At 34.1% G+C, this 19523-nt stretch overlaps 1 protein-coding gene and 1 long non-coding RNA gene across 3 annotated transcripts in view; one reads left to right on the forward strand and one right to left on the reverse strand.

The window, feature by feature from the left end:
• Hydr1 (phospholipase Hydr1) overlaps window positions 1-19476 on the forward strand; it is a 49503-nt gene extending 30027 nt beyond the window's left edge. The window contains exons 7-8 of the mRNA XM_069834168.1: window positions 825-990; window positions 3430-19476. Coding sequence (XP_069690269.1) covers window positions 825-990; window positions 3430-3626 — 363 coding nt within the window. The 3' untranslated portion in view covers window positions 3627-19476. The remainder of the gene's footprint in view (window positions 1-824; window positions 991-3429) is intronic.
• Window positions 1-19523, reverse strand: part of LOC138705899 (uncharacterized) — a 30871-nt gene that overhangs the window by 1460 nt on the left and 9888 nt on the right. The window contains exons 4-6 of one of the 2 annotated variants that reach the window (XR_011333862.1): window positions 16744-16826; window positions 3436-3603; window positions 796-981 (exon numbers count right to left, since the gene is read on the reverse strand). This is a non-coding gene — a long non-coding RNA (uncharacterized lncRNA). The remainder of the gene's footprint in view (window positions 1-795; window positions 982-3435; window positions 3604-16743; window positions 16827-19523) is intronic. The other variant, XR_011333857.1, reaches the window with a different exon arrangement.

The following is a 19523-nucleotide window of genomic DNA, read 5'->3' on the forward strand; positions in this document are numbered from 1 at the left end:
TAATAATAATAATAATAATAATAATAATGTATATTTAGTCAGCAGTCCGAATACTGGTTGGAAACTCATAACTTCATAAGTGACACCAAAAAGGTATCACTCAACTAAGCCAGAAGATAATGGGAATGATGATGATAATAATGATAAAATGATAATAATAATAATAATATTCGTAATAATAATAATAATAATAGTAGTAATAGTAATAATAGTAATAATAATACTAATAATAATAGTAATAATAATAGTAATGATAATAATAATTTTTTATTATTTTTTTTTTTATTTATTTTATTTACAATATTAACGTGCAAAACAACAGCACAAGGCCAATTACAGTTTAGCACGATACAAAACAGAACAAAACAACAAATGATGATGAGAATGAATGTTAGAAAATGGCAATGAGATGAAATACAAACAATATAATAGTCTACATCAATCATAGATCAAATAAAAATTATAAAATCATAAATTAGTACAATAAGATAATTGAATAATAATAATAATAATAATAATAATAATAATAATAATAATAATAATAATAATAATAATAATGTATATTTAGTCAGCAGTCCGAATACTGGTTGGAAGCTCATAACTTCATAAGTGGCACCAAAAAGGTATCACTCAACTAAGCCAGGAGATAATGGGAATGATGATGATAATAGTAATAATAATAATAATAATAATACTCGTAATAATAATAATAATACTCGTAATAATAATAATAATAATAATAATAATAATAATAATAATAATAATAATAATAAAAATTGAATCTTACTAGCTCACCTAATGAACAAAATTTTGTCTGTGTGCAGAGCAAAACAATCCGCGAGTTTGACTCCTCTTACACCACGAAGCAGTTCGGATACAAGGACGTGGAGTCTTACTACACCGAGGCCACGATCCACGACAAGCTGGACAAGATCGAGATTCCAGTGCTGTGCCTCAGTGCTGCGGACGACCCCTTCCAGCCTTTAGAAGGTGAGATCACTACTGTAGGCTACCTTACACAGTTACTCACTCAACACCAAGACCTTCGCAAGGACGCAAGAATCGTGCTACTCTTACTGTAGATGTTTTCCTCTACCTTTACAAGGGCTGAATAGGTAAAAAGTTATAAAATTCAAGAAACTTTGAAAGCTCTAGCTCTTCTGTGGTATGATCTGCGTGCTGGAGTCAGTTACGATACTGTGTGCACAAAATTCAGCAGCTTTTTGTATGGAATAAAGCAAGTTAAGGGATCCATTTTGATTCTTGCGTACACTACTTTTAACACTTGAATATAAGTAATTGATTAACTAGCGGACTTACTCGTGTTAATTATGTAAGTTTGTGCGGCTTACAGCTGTTTCGGTGCTTCATCACACCATCCTCAGAGCCTACTAGATCGCGGCGTCATCTCGAACTTCTCTGCCTGTTATGTAGGTGCATTTGATTGAAAAGAACCAAAAACTCAACACACTAGAACAATACGAAATATACAAACACACTAAAACACACCCCGATTAAATTCTCAACACACAGATCAATTTCAGTACACACACACTATTTGACTCCACTTTTCAACACCTTTCAACAATCAAACGCACCCACATAACAGGCAGAGAAGTTCGAGATGATGCCGAGATCTAGTAGGCTCTGAGGATGTGTGATAGGCACCGAAACAGCTGTAAGCTGCACAAACTTACATAATTAACACCAGTAAGTCCGCTAGTTAATCAATTAAGTTAAGGGATATTGAAACCAAAGGTTAGGGTCATTTAAATCCCTGTGCACTAGAGCTTTAAAAATGACGTCACAGCAGTTTAAAAACCATATAGTACTATATTTAATCAAAACATTTCAGTGTTCCCCATCACAAGTCGAGATATGTGTATGTTTATTGCTCTGTTGGGAACTGAATTGATATACCTCTGTCATGTCTTAATATCAACAATAGCGATTAGTCCGACGAGAATACTAAAAATAAAATACACTCTGACTTGCTTTATCACGATGTGTCCCAAGAATGTTTACAAAAGTGAGTCATTATAGCTACGTATCAAAAGTATCAAAGAGTTGCCTTCGTTAACCTCTAGAGTGGGACGATAATTAATTATATCCCAGATATGTTGCCCTTCAAGTTAATCTTCTGATTTGCAGTTGTCTTGACTCTGGAGCTGTCGCCATCGCTATGAATCACGAATCACTCGGAGATAGCGATTTCTCAGAGCTGTGATTTTGGAATTTTAGTCACAGTCGGAACCAGTGACAAACCTATCACAGCGACAAAATTACACGTCTTCAAATCACACCCAATCACTATTTCTCAGCACAACAGTCTCTATTCCCTAACACTCACATTCTTTCTGTTCCCACCCAGTTAAGGCTGGTTCACAATAAACCGGGAACGAGAACCAGAATGAAAACGAGAAGCAGAGGACGTGAATATGAACATTTTTGATTCACAATAAACCGAGAACATAGACGACTATGCATATCGATAACGCATTCTCATGTTATTTGTGTATAATTGACCAATGGTGTTCTCTCATGAGTACAAGGCAGCCAAAATAAACACAGGTTAACCAACTTCGAAATTTCAACTGAAACATTTCATTAGGTACGGTACTATAAATATGCCCATGCATCTTTATTATCACAACCTATTTTAAGTCTACCATAACTTAAAATAATTAGAGAAGAATCATTTGTAATAGAACAAAAATGAACACAACAGTAGTTATTGAATTCAAGCATGAATATGTAGTGTGTAATACAACCAATACAGTAATAAAATATGATTCACTTACGATCGGTGTTCAAAGATGCAGCTATTGAAAGCCACGTATTCTCCTTCATTTTCTCATCTTTATACAAGGCGTGCCGCTTATCATAAACGTGAGGATTTTCCTCAACACTCAATATTAGAATCTCATCAAATAAAACTTGCTCCATGATGCACAACACAGAACAAAATAATGTATAGGTTATGTCACGGTCTTCTTGCTACAAAATATACGACAAAATAGCTTTTAGATGGCAATAGAATGAATCTAGTGGGCTGTGATCGGAAACGTGAACGCCAAAGCTGAAACTTGGCCAACTCTCCGTTCCCGATCCTGGGCTCCGGCAAGCTTTTCGTTAATTGTGAATGCTCACATTTAAATGTACACATTTTAACAATTTTACCGTTTTCGTTTTCGTTCCGATTCTCGTTTCCGGTTTATTGTGAACCAGCCTTTAGCAGTGACGAATCCAGTCCCAGAACTTTTCTGTCTTAATGGTATAGAAACTTTTACTTACCAGTGTAACTTTTTATTGTATACTTCTGTGAAATACGCCCTGTGTTAAGGCAGAGGCACATAACAGATCTTGAAAGCTGCAGTGCATGTTACTGTAAGTGCCATGGTCAACACTGATTCAGCTGTTTTTTTGTAGCAATACCTGTGGAAGAAGCCAACAAGTCCAAATACGTTGCCATCGTCATCACAGCCCGTGGGGGGCACATCGGCTTCCTGGAAGGGCTGCTACCTCTGTTCCAAGAGGAATACATGTGCCGCCTCTTCACACAGTATTTCACCAGTATCTTCGGTGAAGGCTCAGAGCTATTTGCTGAAATCAACAAAGAAAACTGATGATAGTTCACCCTTATGTACAAGTAGTTTATAAACATAGCAACATACAGCACTGTGCATGATTATGGGGACTGTCTAGTCATATGGGGATGGGGCAATGCCTCTGAAGTTAGTCCTGTTATCCATTTCTCCCCAAGAGGTTTTATCAAACTGTATGCTGCACTTTCTTTTTTGGCCTGTGCTGGTTATAGTTAACAAATTCCAAGTTTTGGAGGCATTTCCGGTGCTAACCGTCATAGGTAAGTAAGAGTACTAGTCAGAAAGTAAGCTTCCAAGTTGCAATAAATTCTTCCTACAGAGGCCCCTTCGCTGACGAGTCCATCTCGCTGGTTGCCACTTGATATACAGGGTGGAAGTGAAATAATCCTGCAGATTGAAAGGGACGGTAGAAAATCTATACAGGGCATATCAAAAGTCCGGTAACACTTTCAATATTTTATTACACAAAAACTACTAATGATAGCATTTTCAAACACACGTCAGTTTAAAGTCAAACTCTCAAAGTTCTATACAAATCTGGCTTTCAGGTAGTAGCTCCCTGTAAAGCAGGTTTGAATAATTTCAAGGAAAAATTGTTCCGGAGCTGGTATCGATCCCGGGACCCTTCGCTTAGCACGCGAATGCTCTACCGACTGAGCTACCCCAGGAACTATACACGACACCGTCACAATAAATTTCTCAAAGTTCGTTTTACACCTTACAGAGATTCAATGTGTGAACCACGAGTGACTCGGCAGATGTCCAAACGATAATCAAATTCTTCCCATACCTTTTCAACATATCCTCTGTGACCGTGGCGGCAGCTTCTCGAATTCTGGTTTTTAGTTCCTCTAAATCACGTGGCAAAGGCGGTACAAACACACGGTCCTTTAGTAACCCCCATAGAAAAAAGTCACATGCAGTCATATCAGGTGACCTTGGTGGCCATGTCATGAAACATCTGTCTCTTACTCCAGCACGTCTTCTCTCCGTATTCAGGTATGCACGAACTGCATTGTGGAAATGTGGCGGAGCCCCATCTTGCTGAAAGATGAAATCGTCATCGAGATCTTGTCTAAGTTGAGGCACCAACCATTGCTCCAACATGTCCAGATATGAATGTCCAGTCACAGTAACCTCAATGAAGAAGAAAGGTCCGTACAGTTTTCGTTGTGACAACGCGCAGAAAACATTCACCTTTGGTGAATCACACTCATGTTCACAGAGGATATGTTGAAAAGGGTATGGGAAGAGTTTGATTATCGTTTGGACATCTGCCGAGTCACTCGTGGTTCACACATTGAATCTCTGTAAGGTGTAAACAGAACTTTGAGAGTTTTACTTTAAACTGACGTGTATTTGAAAGTGCTATCATTAGTAGTTTTTGTGTAATAAAATATTGAAAGTGTTACCTGACTTTTGATATGCTCTGTATTATGTTTTGTGATTAAATGCACGGTTAATTAAAAAATTAAGTTGGAAGTTTGAGCAGACTGGTAACGTCACCAACAGAAACACCAGGAACATTCACTGGGACTCACTGTATAAGATGAAAAACCCAAAGCATTTCACGTTGGACACTGTGAAAATCTTAACTTATATCTGCAGATCTTGATTCAGGCACCGGTATAGATGACTCTGTCAATCCCCTCTGGCATCAATAGAAGGGATGATGTGAACAATCCTCTGCTAGTTATCATTTTCGCCTTACAGAATTCCCCTCCCCATTTCAGATCTGTCTTCTGGCTAGCAGAATTCTAAAGTCCCGTCGCTCTAATTTCCGGCAGCCAATCGCGTTGCAGGTCGGCTACATTTAAACGTGTGCGTCTTGTGATTCGCTGATGAAGACGATATTCATTTCTTAGGGCTCGATAAATACTTAATATAATCGCCCGCCATTTTGGCTCTTTCGTTGGCGTTCGCAGAAAGCACACGAAAACGTTATTTGCCGCTCAATTATTTGCTGAATTACAGTGCATTTGATTTATTATCATAGGAGCTACGACATGATAATGTTTAACAGTGTCGCAAGTAGATTCCTCGTATGGTAGCTCGGCAACGAAAGAACAAAAATGGCGAACGATACTACCTACCTAGACTTTATAGAGCCTTCACTTCCTAAGATGTAAGCAAAGAGGAGGAGTCACGCCAGGAATAACAGCGTCGCGACTATAGTATTGCCTAATTTACAGTTTTTGGAGCCTTACTTTCAGACTTATCCTCGCTTATTACGAGATTAATTCTATCCAGTGTTTACCATCATTTTTATAAATCTTACGAAACTTTTTCCTAAAGTTCTGTTGAAATACTCTTAAACCGAGACGTAAAATTCCAACTTTTCAGCTAAATAAAGCTTTCAGGCTCAGACCTATTTGTGTTCAGGGAGCTGGGTATGATGCATCTCCTTACCACAGTGATATTCAGTATTAAGCATTCATTCCCAGACAAAAAATAAGAACTATTCCATTTAAGATCTAATAGATAGGCCTAATAATAGTTAACTGATATTACAATTTTCAAATCTTATTTGTAACTTGTGGGAAGGCGGTCCTCAACCACAATACTTAGATTTATCACAAGTGGACTCTTATTGGCTGTTGACAGCCGTGTTGTGATAGGATATTATAATTAATAATGGTACGTTTTATGTGATACTTGTTACACCTGAGAAATGAAGATGAGTTTTCCTATACGTCACAGTTTTACACATCACATTTATTGATCTAGTGCACTGTCTTTATCTACAGTATGTTCACATCACAGAGTAGAACTATGGAAAGGGATGGCACTTGAGTACAGACAGAAACCTTTACGGAGGTAGAGAAATACCATCCAAACAACATTCTACAATTGAACAAACACATTTTGTACAGCTCTCTCCTTACAGTATTCAAATACAGAAAATTTCTGAGTAACATCTATAATCTTGCCTTAAAATCAGACATTATACAGGAAAATGTAAATCAGAAGCTAGTTATCATTATTTAATTTTCAACAGAATATAATGCGTTATAATTTCAACCCGAAATGTCCAACAAATATTAAATATCCTTCAGTAAAACGATTATACACAGTGTGTTTCATAAGTGTAAAACTTCAGTTGTGTAATGTAGACGTCAAAATATGTTTAAAATATCCTCTGAGAATGTGTCATTTTGGAATTAAAATGCAAACAATAGGAACTGAAAATAACATGTTACAATACTAAATACAAAATGTTTAATGAGGGTCCTAAGTGACGTACCTAACTTCCTTGTTATCACCTTAGTGTTCTTCTAACACTATTCATTTCATGTCGTTTTGCAACCATAGGCTATTCAATTTGTCTCTGCATTTCTGCTCTGTTTGGAATACTGTTGGGATAGACTAGAAATTTGAAGGATCCCAAAGTATTTGCAGTACTATCATTTTTAATTTGGGATTGCCAGGCATTTGAGTAGTGGATATCAATCAAGATGGACAATTCTGTCGTCGATTTGCAAAAGAGGACATGTCCAAAATGACAAAGTGTTGAGAAATCGTAAAAATGTCATAGCAGAGTTAAAAAATTAAAATGTTCATGGGTCCTCAATGTATATATCCATAGTAATCTAACTTAATTAGAAAAAAATATATGAATATTATAATTTAACTTAGTTATAGTTTTTGCGATTTTTCAACACTTTGTTATTTTGGACATGTTCCCTTTTGCAAATCGACGACAGAATTATTCTATCTTTAGTTCCACAGCATTTAAACTATTATAGGTATAGACATAGACTGTTACTAAATATCAGTAACGATTATCATAGATTAATTTCCTGTTTGTAGACCACTTATAGTCGCCATGGTTTCAAACTGAAAATAAGGAAGATTATTATAGGATTATCAGGATCTCAAACTGAAAATAAGGGAGATTTTTGGAGACCAGTATAGGGTATTGTAGAAGTGCCAGGATTTCGAACTGAAAATAAGGGAGATTTTGGAGATTACTGTATGATTTCCAGGGTTTCAAACTAAAAATAAGGGAGATTTTGGAGACTATGTATTGTAAGACTGCCAGAGTTTCAAACTGAAAACATAGGAGATTTTGGAGATTAATGTATGATTGCCAAGGTTTCAAACTGAAAATAAGGGAGATTTTGGAGATTACAGTATGATTGTCAAGGTTTCAAACTGAAAATAAGGGAGATTTTGGAAACCATTGCTTCAACTAGCCCAACACTATTATTATCAACATTTTTTACCTTTTAGAGAAGTAAGGATTCAATCCAAATATTACATTACCATTTATATTTTGGCCACTGATGATTGTGTTGGGTTTGCATTTCTCTGAATTTTTTACTAAACAATTCCTGTCTTTCTAAATTATTCTGTAGTGCTTTTATTCTGGATTTTTATGGTCACCCTCATTGAGGGCAGATTATTTTCTTTAAATATTTATGTCATCATCATCATCATCATCATCATCATCATCATCATATCCCTCACGTATTAGACCCTACAGGATCTGTTACGGTCTCATGCCAGCGCTTGCGTGGTCTTCCCAATTTCCTCTTTATATAATATTTATATATTATGTTTAAATACATTATTTTATATATAATTGCAGTAAAAATATATAGGTATGCAGAATAACACTCATAGCACTGTATATTTACAATTTGATTTGCATTCATTCAGCAATTTAACATATTATAAGATTTATAAGCTATAAGAACTGAGAATATGTTCTGTTTTTCACTCAAAGCATTCTGATCATCGTCGTTTGAGTCTTACTTTGACTTCTACATTAATTAAAACTTTTACACTTATGAAATCATCTGTGCAACAGTCGATAATTTTAGGATATAGGGTAACCAAGTGATCAATATGGTTGTTAAACATTTGCTTTGTATGTGATATTATGTATAGTTATGTGCTGCAAAATAAGGTTCTCCCTCTACAAAGATTTTGGGTGTTGCAACAGTGTTTTGAGATTTAATTCATTCGATATTACGAAATTATTTACAGGTCCCATCCTCAACAATGACATGCCGATGGCATAACTTTTGTTTTGAAGAAGCGCAATAAACAGAACAATAGTAGTAGTAGTAGTAGTAGTATCATCATCGTCATATGAATCGCCCTTACGTCAGTTTTGCTTTTTGCTGTGTTTGGCAGGAGAGAAATATTATAAATGTTGTTATTATTTGCTATAACAGCGTTTCTCAAACTTTTTTGAAGTAGTGACCACTTTTTTAAGTCAGAACAGTTCTGTGGACCACCTTACTCTTGTTCCCTTCGAAAACAAATTTATCATTTTTTTAGTATATTTTAATATCAATATAGTTATATTTTAAAATAGAATTAATTAATTAAAATTAATTAAATTAAATTAATTGTTTATTAGTATTAATTAATTAAGTTAATGTTAATAGAAGAAAATTCATTTTTGTTTCTTTAATAATTCAAGGCTATTAGAGTTTGGATAATGTGGCGTCGTGGTCTAAGGCATCTGCCTAGGACTCACGTTACGGAATGCGCGCTGGTTCGAATCCTCATGGGGGAAGAAATTTTCTCATGAAATTTCGGCCAGTGTATGGGACCGGTGTCCACCCAGCATCGTGATGCATTTGGGGAGCTACGATAGGTAGCGAAATCCGGTTGCGAATGCCAGCTAAAACGGCTGGGGGGATCATCGTGCTAACCACACGATACCTCCATTCTGGATGGATGATCGTCCACCTCTGCTTCGGCATGTGGGCGTGAGGCCAGCAGCCGGCTGGTCGGTCTAGGCCCTTCATGGGCTGTAGCGCCACGGATTATTATTATTATTATTATTATTATTATTATTTATTTTTTTTTTATGACGCCTCTGGAAAGCATAACATTGAATCTATCCTTCCAATAATATTACTTGAGGTCTGTTTTGTTCGATATTCTTGGATAGCCCAAACAGCTGTTCTAAGAAAACTCAATACAGAAGAGATTTCTAATTCTCGAGCAAAGTTACCCTGGTAGAAACTGTAAGTAGATCCGAAACTTCGGAAAATTAAATCTCATCCTTGCAAAGCCCAAAATCTTTCTTACAATCCAACTCACCTTGAGGACCTGAAATCTCGTATTTTCTTTAGCTCTTATATGAACATCAACCGCGAACATTAAAACCTTTGTAGTAGGATATAGGAAATTCTGTAAGCTATTACATTAGGCAATTTGAAAAATCAATTAGATGCGAAGTGAAAAGGTTTGATTACGTGTGTGCGACTAGTGCTTCTGATGATTGCATCTCTTCCCACAAGGCCATCGACAATAGAGGAACAAAGATATGCTAGCCGTTGTTTATAAGATCTGTCAAATACTTAACCTCCGTCTTGGAGATGTCAATTCCTTGTTAAACTATGACACCGCGCACTAGCCCAGTCCAGTAGATTTAATTTCTATTGCTAGGAGCATTTACCGAACTGTTTTTAGAGGACTTTTATTGTTAGAAAAGTAAGCATGTTTTTTTATACACATTTTGTAATATTGTATATTGATACAGTGTTAAGGAATGTTGGAATGTGGGGAGGCCAACTCTTGTATTTAAGCTGTAAAACAAAATAAGATTTGAAATATTGGTTATTACATAATGATTCAATTTACATAGCGTCATCTATAAAGTGTACATAAGCTTTGCTTCAGCTGCCATTCCAGCATTTCTGCAATTGTTATAGCTGCATTACTAGTGTAGGAAATAGCAGGCATATCAGGACTCAGCGGGAGGTCTTTCACAAGAACCTTCAGCTACCCACTCACCTACATATCTCTCTTGTGTGAAGGCTGGGCTTTGCACGATAACTAGATACTTGCGTGTTTCCTAATCACAAGTCACACTTATCTCTTTAAACTATTGTGCTCACTATTATGCAAGTGTTGAGTCAACACAAAGTGATATAATCATTATTAACTCGGTTGTTATTGCATTGCTCACTAAGTCAGCCATTTTGCTGCACCCATGTTATAAAATGGCGAGCTTGTTGAAATTGTTTGTTACTTGTTATGTTAGAATATATAAAATATATTAAAATACTTTAATTCTATCACTAGAACAAATTTTTGTAGTATATAGACATTTTATTTATGTATTAAAAGTACGGTATCTTTTAACTTATTTTGTTAGCCTACTTTATTTTTAAATGCTGTTGGGTAGGGTTGCTATATGTCCCATCAATTTCGTCAATAATGTGATTTCGTGGAGTACCTATTAATATTAGGTTTTATTACAACGGGAAGGTCAGTTGAATAAAAAATGAAAACTGAGGATTACCTACGGCATATGGTTATAATCCAGAGATTTTCATATGAATCCAATATGAACTGATGGAGGAAGAATTGTCCATAAGAAAGAAACAAAAGGAAGAATATTTCCAAATTGTCTGCGACCATATCAGCTATGAGTTCTTGTGTTTTGAGAAAGGTTTGTCAAGACTAAAAATTATATAGTACACATACATAGTTAAAGTCTTCTTCTTCTTCTTCTTCTTCTTCTTCTTCTTCTTCTTCTTCTTCTTCTTCTTCTTCTTCTTCTTCTTCTTCTTCTTCTTCTTCTTCTTCTTCTTCTTCTTCTTCTTCTTCTTCCTCCTCCTCCTCCTCCTCCTCCTCCTCCTCCTCCTCCTCCTCCTCCTCCTCCTATCACGTATTAAGCCTGGTGGCCTGTTGTGGTCTCACTCCAATACATAAAGTAAATTAATAATTTTACTTTCAAAGAAGTTCAATATATTTTTTTCCAACTTTGCTTCCCATTGTCCCATCATAAATAAATGTAACATCGTCTCTAGAAATGTCAGATTTCTTGAAAATTTTTGTAAATAATGTCTTCGCCTCATCTGGAAGCTCATTTCTTCTAGTTTTTAAAAATATATAACTTGTACTCATTATCCCAATAATTTCATAATTATTTGGGCATTTATAACATAAGTGCAGTATACTTTCTAAACCTTATGCCATCTCCAGTCTCGTTTTCTCAAATTTCACATTTTCCGAAATTTAATTATCTTTCCGACAGGGCCACCGGCATGGCTCAGTCAGTTAAGGTGCTTGCCTGCCAGTCTGAAGTTGCACTCGGGCGCGGGTTCGATCCCCACTTGGGCTGATTACCTGGTTGGTTTTTTTCCGAGGTTTTCTCCAACCGTAAGGTGAATGCCAGGTAATCTATGGTGAATTCTCGACCTCATCTTGCCAAATACCATCTCGCTATCACCGATCTCATCGATGCTAAATAACCTAGTAGTTGGTACAGAGTCGTTAAATAACCAACTTAAAAAAATCTTTCCAACGGACAAAAAGTAGACCTCCAACTGGGCAAAAGACTTCATTGAGCACCAAAATGAAGCTTAAACATGAGGCTATGTTGTAAACTAAAATTATTATTTTCAAATGATTATAATTATTTTATCCCAAAAATATACAAATATATTTTCTAAAGTGCTTATGTAATGTGGCATATCTTTTGAATGGTTCAAGATAAATAAATGATTTTAGTATGTAACATTCTCCATAGGTAGGGGATCATTTTGGCGAAAGAAGTTTTACCCTAACCTAGATCAATTTCTAATGGAGTTAGGTCGATCCAAAATGTTATTAAATTTTTTCCAAAAACAATTTTTCTTTGAGTCCCCAAATTCGATTTTAAATTATATAAATTGCTTAGTTTACTCCCAAGAATGATGTCACCAAAGTCTGAAAGACATTAAGGAAAAAAAATTCGGATTTTTATCCTAAGAATCAATGTATACTTTAATCAGGCTTTGTAAGCTGCTATATGGCATCAGAAAAAGGGACAGATCAAGAAAAATACATTAATTGTTTAAATAGTCATTATGTCCCGGATTTTTATCTCTTAAATATAGCAACCCTACCACTGAGTTGTGTGATTGTTCTGGGTGTTCTCCTAAGTGAAGTTGAGTGTTAAAAGTCAGTTTCTGAAGTAGACATCATTCTGCAGAAAAAAACAACTTACCAGTAATTCTAATATCCATCCGCAATAATAAAAACCAACTTTTTCTCCATAAGTCTATTTATTTGGTAAATTACTGTACTGATGAATTCAAATGTTAACTAGCAAGAGAGAATATTTACACGTATATACAGAATATAGTCAATTGAATAATTTAAATAATATGTAAATATAATAAATGAACAATGATAACTTTTTGTAAAGTTTTGTGTAAGTGATACGGTTTTGTTTAAATTAACTTTTTAATTAATACATTATATTATTTAGTACTGATTCTATCCACTATTCTATTCTGTAACAACCCAGTTTTTCTTTACAGTATCTTCATTGGTTGTAATAGTTTCACAAGTGTTGATATATTCTTCATCCATTTTGTCTGCCTCATTACACAATTGGAATTAAAAGAGAGTCTCCCAATGCAAAGAAATAATATCTTTTGACATATCGAAATTTTGCAAGAGCTATTCTAAGTAAATCAGGATTAATAATAATAATAATAATAATAATAATAATAATAATAATAATAATAATAATAATAATAATAATAATAATAATGAAATAATGTTTTGTGAGATAAGTTTATTTATGTATTTATTTATTGTGATAGAGTTAAGCCATTACATGAAATGCTTAATAAGTTTTTGTAGTTTTATTCTCTTCAGCTCTAATCAACAATAATAACAATCCAGGTTGCCAAGCGACAATAGAAAACAAAAGATGCGAAAACGAATGAGTGAATAAACAATTGAATGCTCTTTCATATTTAAGTATAAAAATACAGGGGTACCATTTGAAATTTTAAAGTGGGGGAGACTGGGGGTGAGGGGTGAAATCTAAAATGCAATTAAGGCTGGTTCCAGACTTCTCCCTCAATATCCAAATTGACGTGTTCTTTTGTTTAAATTGAATTCAATTTAAATAATTAGATATTTAGACTGGGAAGTTTTGAAATTAAAGTCCTGTATATATATTTTTTTTAGTGTCCACATAGTATATTTCATTTTTTAATTTTGAAAATATTTACTTTACCACCTCAATCCACAAAAAAAAAAAAAAAAAAAAAAAAAAAAAAAAAAAAAAAAACCCTATACTTTTGTTAATCATACTTTTCAGAACTTACAGCAAAAATTTCAATTTCTTAGCATAAAATTTGTTGGAGTCTATAGTATTTTAATGTGAATAAATGCAGTATATATATATATGTGTGTGTGTGTGTGTGTGTGTGTGGAAAAATTACTTGAAAATGTCGCTTTTCCGTCACGAAAGCCTGTTTGTAATTGTAAAACAGAACTAAAGCATGAAGTTTGAAGATGAATACCGGTAGGTTGATAAAACTTGGCCAACATATAAATGAAAGATAACTACTTATTTAATTTTTTTTTTTTAAATTATCAAAATTTGACCTCATCTTCTCCCGTAAATTCGTCCATTTTCTTACTATATTAGAGAGATCTTGTAGTACATCTGTTAATTTGTTTCTCAAAGTAAATAAATAGTGAAACCTGACCAATTCTTTGATTTCAACGAAGTTAATATTATATAGTTGACTTCATTTTTCTGCAGAATGTAGTCCAACTTATATTTACATGTAGGTATTGTTTTATAAAGATGGATCGATACCACAATTCCTCGATACTTGATACCAATATCTGTTTTGAATCTTTGCTACCCAATACTAGTGAAAACTGAGAGTGAAAATTGAAAACAAGACACAGCAAAAATTAAAATGTTTTAAAGAGCATTGAAATTTATTTTATTAATAGCATACTTGCAATATAAAAAAAAAAAAGAGAGTTCAGTAATACAGTGCGTTAGAAAGCTCCTTCTGCAGTGAGTAGAATGCTCAGAAATTTGCCAAGTATGAACAGCAGATGGCAGCACTGGTAGCTGTCCAAATACTCACAGACCGAGGTCGACCGACCTTCACTGAGGATTACCAACAGTCCAAGCACCAGCAGTAAACGAATTTTGTTTTCTACACTGCAGAGGGAGTTTTATAACACACTGTATAATACAATATCCTGAACATTACATTCGCAATATGTCTTTTTTTTTTTTATTAAGCTAAAGGTTTTGTTCAGGAAGACAAGCATTTTCATTCTTCAGTCTGTTTCTTTTTTTATGACACATCAGATCAGCTGTATGGAAAATTCTCCCAGTGAAAAAAGTAACTAGGTGGTGTATACAAATATTGAACAGCTGCTTTTCACATAGAGAAAAATAGTCTTTCTTTCCCAGTAGGCATATGCATTAGCATCAGGAGGAAGCAAATCCTCGTATAGACATGCATTTAACTCTTGTTCTGCTGATTGAATTTCATTTCCAGAGCTTGATGCTTTATTGCCATGTTGCATAACATTTCTATAAAGGGCCTGCAGTCCTTAATGTTTCGGGATGGCGATGCCTAAAATATCACACCGAATAAGAAATGGTTTGTTAGGTTTAAATAAATTATTTTTCTAGGGAATACCAGTATCAGACTTCGACAATTTTAGTTAAACATCTGGAGTTTTTTTCACACATTTTTATACCTAATCAAAACCATTCTGAGCAGATGATGGCAATACTAAATACTGTATGTCTATTTCCTTAATAGTTCCTCTTACACATTGCTGCTGAGGAATTTCCCAAACCTACCAATAGCCCTACTAAAATTTTTGGTTTACCAATGGTTAGGATTATTTTACAACTTACTGCTATCAAATATTTTTGAGTGGTGGAACAGACAAAACATTTATGTAACACACGGAACAGAGATTAATATACCACATAACCCCATAAATTTCATAACATAAATTTCGATATAATTAGAGTGACCAACTTCTGATCACAAAAATATGGGAGACTTGGTCACGTTAAATTTTAGCGCAATTTTGTTGGGCTGTGAAGCCAGTATTGATTGACGGAATGGTTTATATTTCTAATATAAAGCTATCAATTTAATTATAATACAAGTATGATATAGGTCACAATATTGAGTGCAATAATGTTTAAAATTAGTATTCATGTTTCTTTGTCAACAAGATCCTGTAGAAAATTTAAGTTGCTATGGAAACTGAATACATGTAGGCTACATAGTTACATCAAAGATTACAGGATTATTTGAACAGAATTGTATTGATTGTTACTACTAAACTGTCGATCTTAATGCCATTTCACGTCTAAATATATTTGGAGGGAATTATTATTAGATTATGGTACATTTAAAAATTAGCGATCATGACTGATAAAAGAAAACCGGAATGATTAGAATATCAATACGAGAGCCAAGAGAATCTAAAAAAAAATACTGGTAGCTAAAATACGGGACAGTTGATCACCCTAGATATAATAGAAGTCTAATCCATTACTACTGAAATGAAAAAAAAAAAAGAGAAACCTCCAAAACTAAAAAGTACCATATCGAAAAAGTATCGATTCCTTTTCCCAAAAATATCGATCACTTTCGGTACTTCAAGTATTAAGGTATCGAAAATATCGAGGACTAAACCTTAATTGTTAAGGGGAGGCAGAAGTGAATATTTCAAAATCCACAAAATTTATCCGATTTGTTTGAAATTGATCATGAATACTAAGTATGTTATTAGTAGTAATGGACATACCAAGTTTCAACTTTCTAAGTACAATAGTTCTGTAAATATTAATAATTTTATAAAACTTTATATCGTTTGATATAAAATGCTCCATGCACCATATTGTAAGAAATTTTCAATATTTATTTTTATTTATATGTTCAGAGTAGGTATATAAATAATGATAAGTATTAGTTTATTATGGAAATAATATAGTAATACAGTTATCTTGGTTTTAATTTCATACTTTTAAGGGGCACAAAATCAAAAACTAGCATCGGAATATGAAAATAAAGATAATAAAAATGGAAAAAACCAAATTTACATTTTTTCTTCACTTTTGTTCGAAAATTTCACCTCTGCTTCCCCTTAAACTTTCATACTGGCATCCAGTTTAAAATCAGCATCAATTTAAAAAAGGCGCTGTACACATTTCTCTACCATATTTATTAGTTTTTGTTTGTTTGTATGTATGTATGTATGTATGTATGCTTGTTTATGTTTTAAGCCATCATTATTCTGTGAAGCAGAAATTAACAATAAAGAAGATGGCTGTGTGGTGCAGCTTGTACTATAAACTGTATAGCAGGCCTGATATCACTCTTACCTTAGTACCAGTAGTTCACATCTGCTTTCTCTTCCATGCGCCATTGCCCTGCCATCTGCTTGAGCTGAAATGACTATCTGGACCTACAAGAAGCAATAAAACTACTCAATATATTTAAACAGAAACGAATAAACAAACTTTTAGTGCTTACAGAAAACACTGGTGAAATGTAAAACAGAACTCATAATAGACAATGTTGAGTCTAGTGATGTGGTTGCAGTTGGAGTGAGAGAATCTGTATGTTGTGAGAATAGAGAATTGATACTTGAAATATATGATTTTGGTACTTCCATTAAAATATTGTCAGCTATTCTAAAAATAATTAATCAAATTGTAATTTTAAAATGTTATAAAATGAATAGATAGTAGGCTACTTGAATTTTTTTTAGATTGCAAGAAATTTGATATTTCAGCAATAAAAGGTTAACTTTGAACTTTCTTTTCAAAACTCACTATCTTAAAAATCCCATATTAAAAAAAAGTCTCGAAATTATACTGCATTCACATTAAGCAAACATCAGCTTACTACTTATACTTATTTTTAGCTGTTAATGGCACCCTCATGAAAATTTTTAGAGCTATCCCTCTCTTCTAACCATAAATTTCACTGATGAACGTTTACTAACTACTTCACTGGTGTCCACACCTATGGAGTAACGGTTAGCGCGTCTAGCTGCGAAACCAGGTGGCCCGGGTTCGATTTCCGGTCGGGGCAAGTTATCTGGTTGAGGTTTTTTCCGGGGTTTTCCCTCAATAAAATATGACGAAATGCTGGGTAACTTTCAGTGTTGGACCCCGGACTCATTTCACCGGCATTATCACCTTCATCTCATTCAGATGCTAAATAACCTAAGATGTTGATAAAGTGTCGTAAAATAACCCACTAAAATAAAAATAAACTTCACTGGTAAATCGCCGGGTTGACTAGTTTCGACGTGGTTTGCGTCATCCTCTCGTAAATTTTTTTATTTCTTTTTCATAACATTCTATAAAATTTTTGGAGAGAGTTTAGTTTTGGAAAGAAAGTTCACAATAACATGACAAGAAATAACATTGTTTTAAAGTTACATGTACTAAAGCAATAACGGATCAAAATATAAATAAGATATACAGTGTGGGACTGAGCACATCAGCCCTGGCCGAAGGGGAATATCACAGAGGGAACTGGGAGTGAGGATGTAGTGGAACTGATAAGAAGTGGTAACAGACTAAAGATCTAACCACAGTCTACTGTATACAGTCGCGAAGCTTGAGATGATTTTTTGCAAATCTCGTGATAAGCGCTCCAAGCGGTTAGCAACTAGAAACAATAGACTGTCCACGGTCGACTTTGGACTGTGTCGTATTTCCATCGAGTGCTAGCTCGTTGCGTATTTCACATTGATGCTTGTGAAATGTTCGTTATTGGTTGTAATGAAAATGTTAATGGCTAAAATACAATAATTGGAATAATAATATTTTACTAGAGACGTAGAAAAATTAAGTTTGTTTTAATGAAATTTATTGATCACGTTTTATTTTCAATTCTGGTGGGATTATTATTGCTTAGGCCTACTTTTTTTTTTTCAAAGGATATGTTTTTAATTATAGCTGTTAATTTTGTTGTTATTTTTATTTGTTACTTTATTAGAAACGTAGAAAAAGTCTGTTACAATAAAATTTATTAATCACGTTTTATTTCCAATTCTGGTGTGATTATTATTGCTTAACCTCAACTACGTAAGCCTATACTAAAAGTACCGGTACACGTACATAAGTTACTCCATTAATTCATATTTCCATTATTATTGTTGTAAAGGGAAATGCAAATTAATATTTATTGGTTTCATAGTTAATTATCGCTATAATCTTGAATGAGTGAAGCTATTATAGTAAATTTCAGTTCGTTTTGCACAAACAAAAATTATATTAACTTATTTCTTGCAGGTATCTTCGAGTTTGTGGTGGAATTTAATATACTTCATTAAAATAATAAATTAACTTTATGCATTTAATATTTCAATAATGGAAGGAAGGTGTTAATTTTTCCAAAAGAACACAACGAAAGTGTAACATATTTTGTCGGCTGCTAGGAGAGAGATCTGCGATCATGAGGCGATAGTAGCGATCCTAGTGGTGGGCAACTATCCATGTTTGCATTTTTACTACATATTGAGCTTCGCGACTGTATACAGTAGACTGTGATATACCTATTCAGCTACTGCAGAAGTTAATGCTGGTATAATGATTTGTTGATGTTTTTATGAAGCTAGTACTGTGGACGTTATTAGTTAGGAAGCTGGCTAATAGGGGCGTGGTTTCAAGTAGCTTTGGAGTGAGTAATAGTTGATGCATTCCTTTTGCTTTCTCCACAGGGCCGGTGAGGTGAGTCCAGTATAATAGTTTGTACATTGACCAAAACTTTGAAATATAACCAAGATCCCCAAGAAGCAAAGTTTTTGTTAATATCATTTGCATATGGATATGTGCATAAAATCTGTCCTGTATTACTAATTGAATCAAGGGTTCATTGTCACTAGGGAACATTTAGAAGAAATGATTATACATTTTTAGGAGCCATCTTCTATTGTTGGAGTAGAAACTAGACAGAAAATTATAACCATATTCGCTACTCACTAAAGTTTACATGCTGAATCTCCTAAACTGAAATATAATGCAAATCGGTACAATAATAAAGAAGGAAAAAAAAAACACTCAATCACCTATGAAAATGCTCATATATATTTTAGAGAATATGTGGAAAGAAAACGAGTATCTCAGAATGGTGCAGGGCTGTGTTA

The sequence above is a fragment of the Periplaneta americana genome, chromosome 1, assembly GCF_040183065.1.
Source record: "Periplaneta americana isolate PAMFEO1 chromosome 1, P.americana_PAMFEO1_priV1, whole genome shotgun sequence".
Taxonomy (NCBI): Eukaryota; Metazoa; Arthropoda; class Insecta; order Blattodea; family Blattidae; genus Periplaneta; species Periplaneta americana.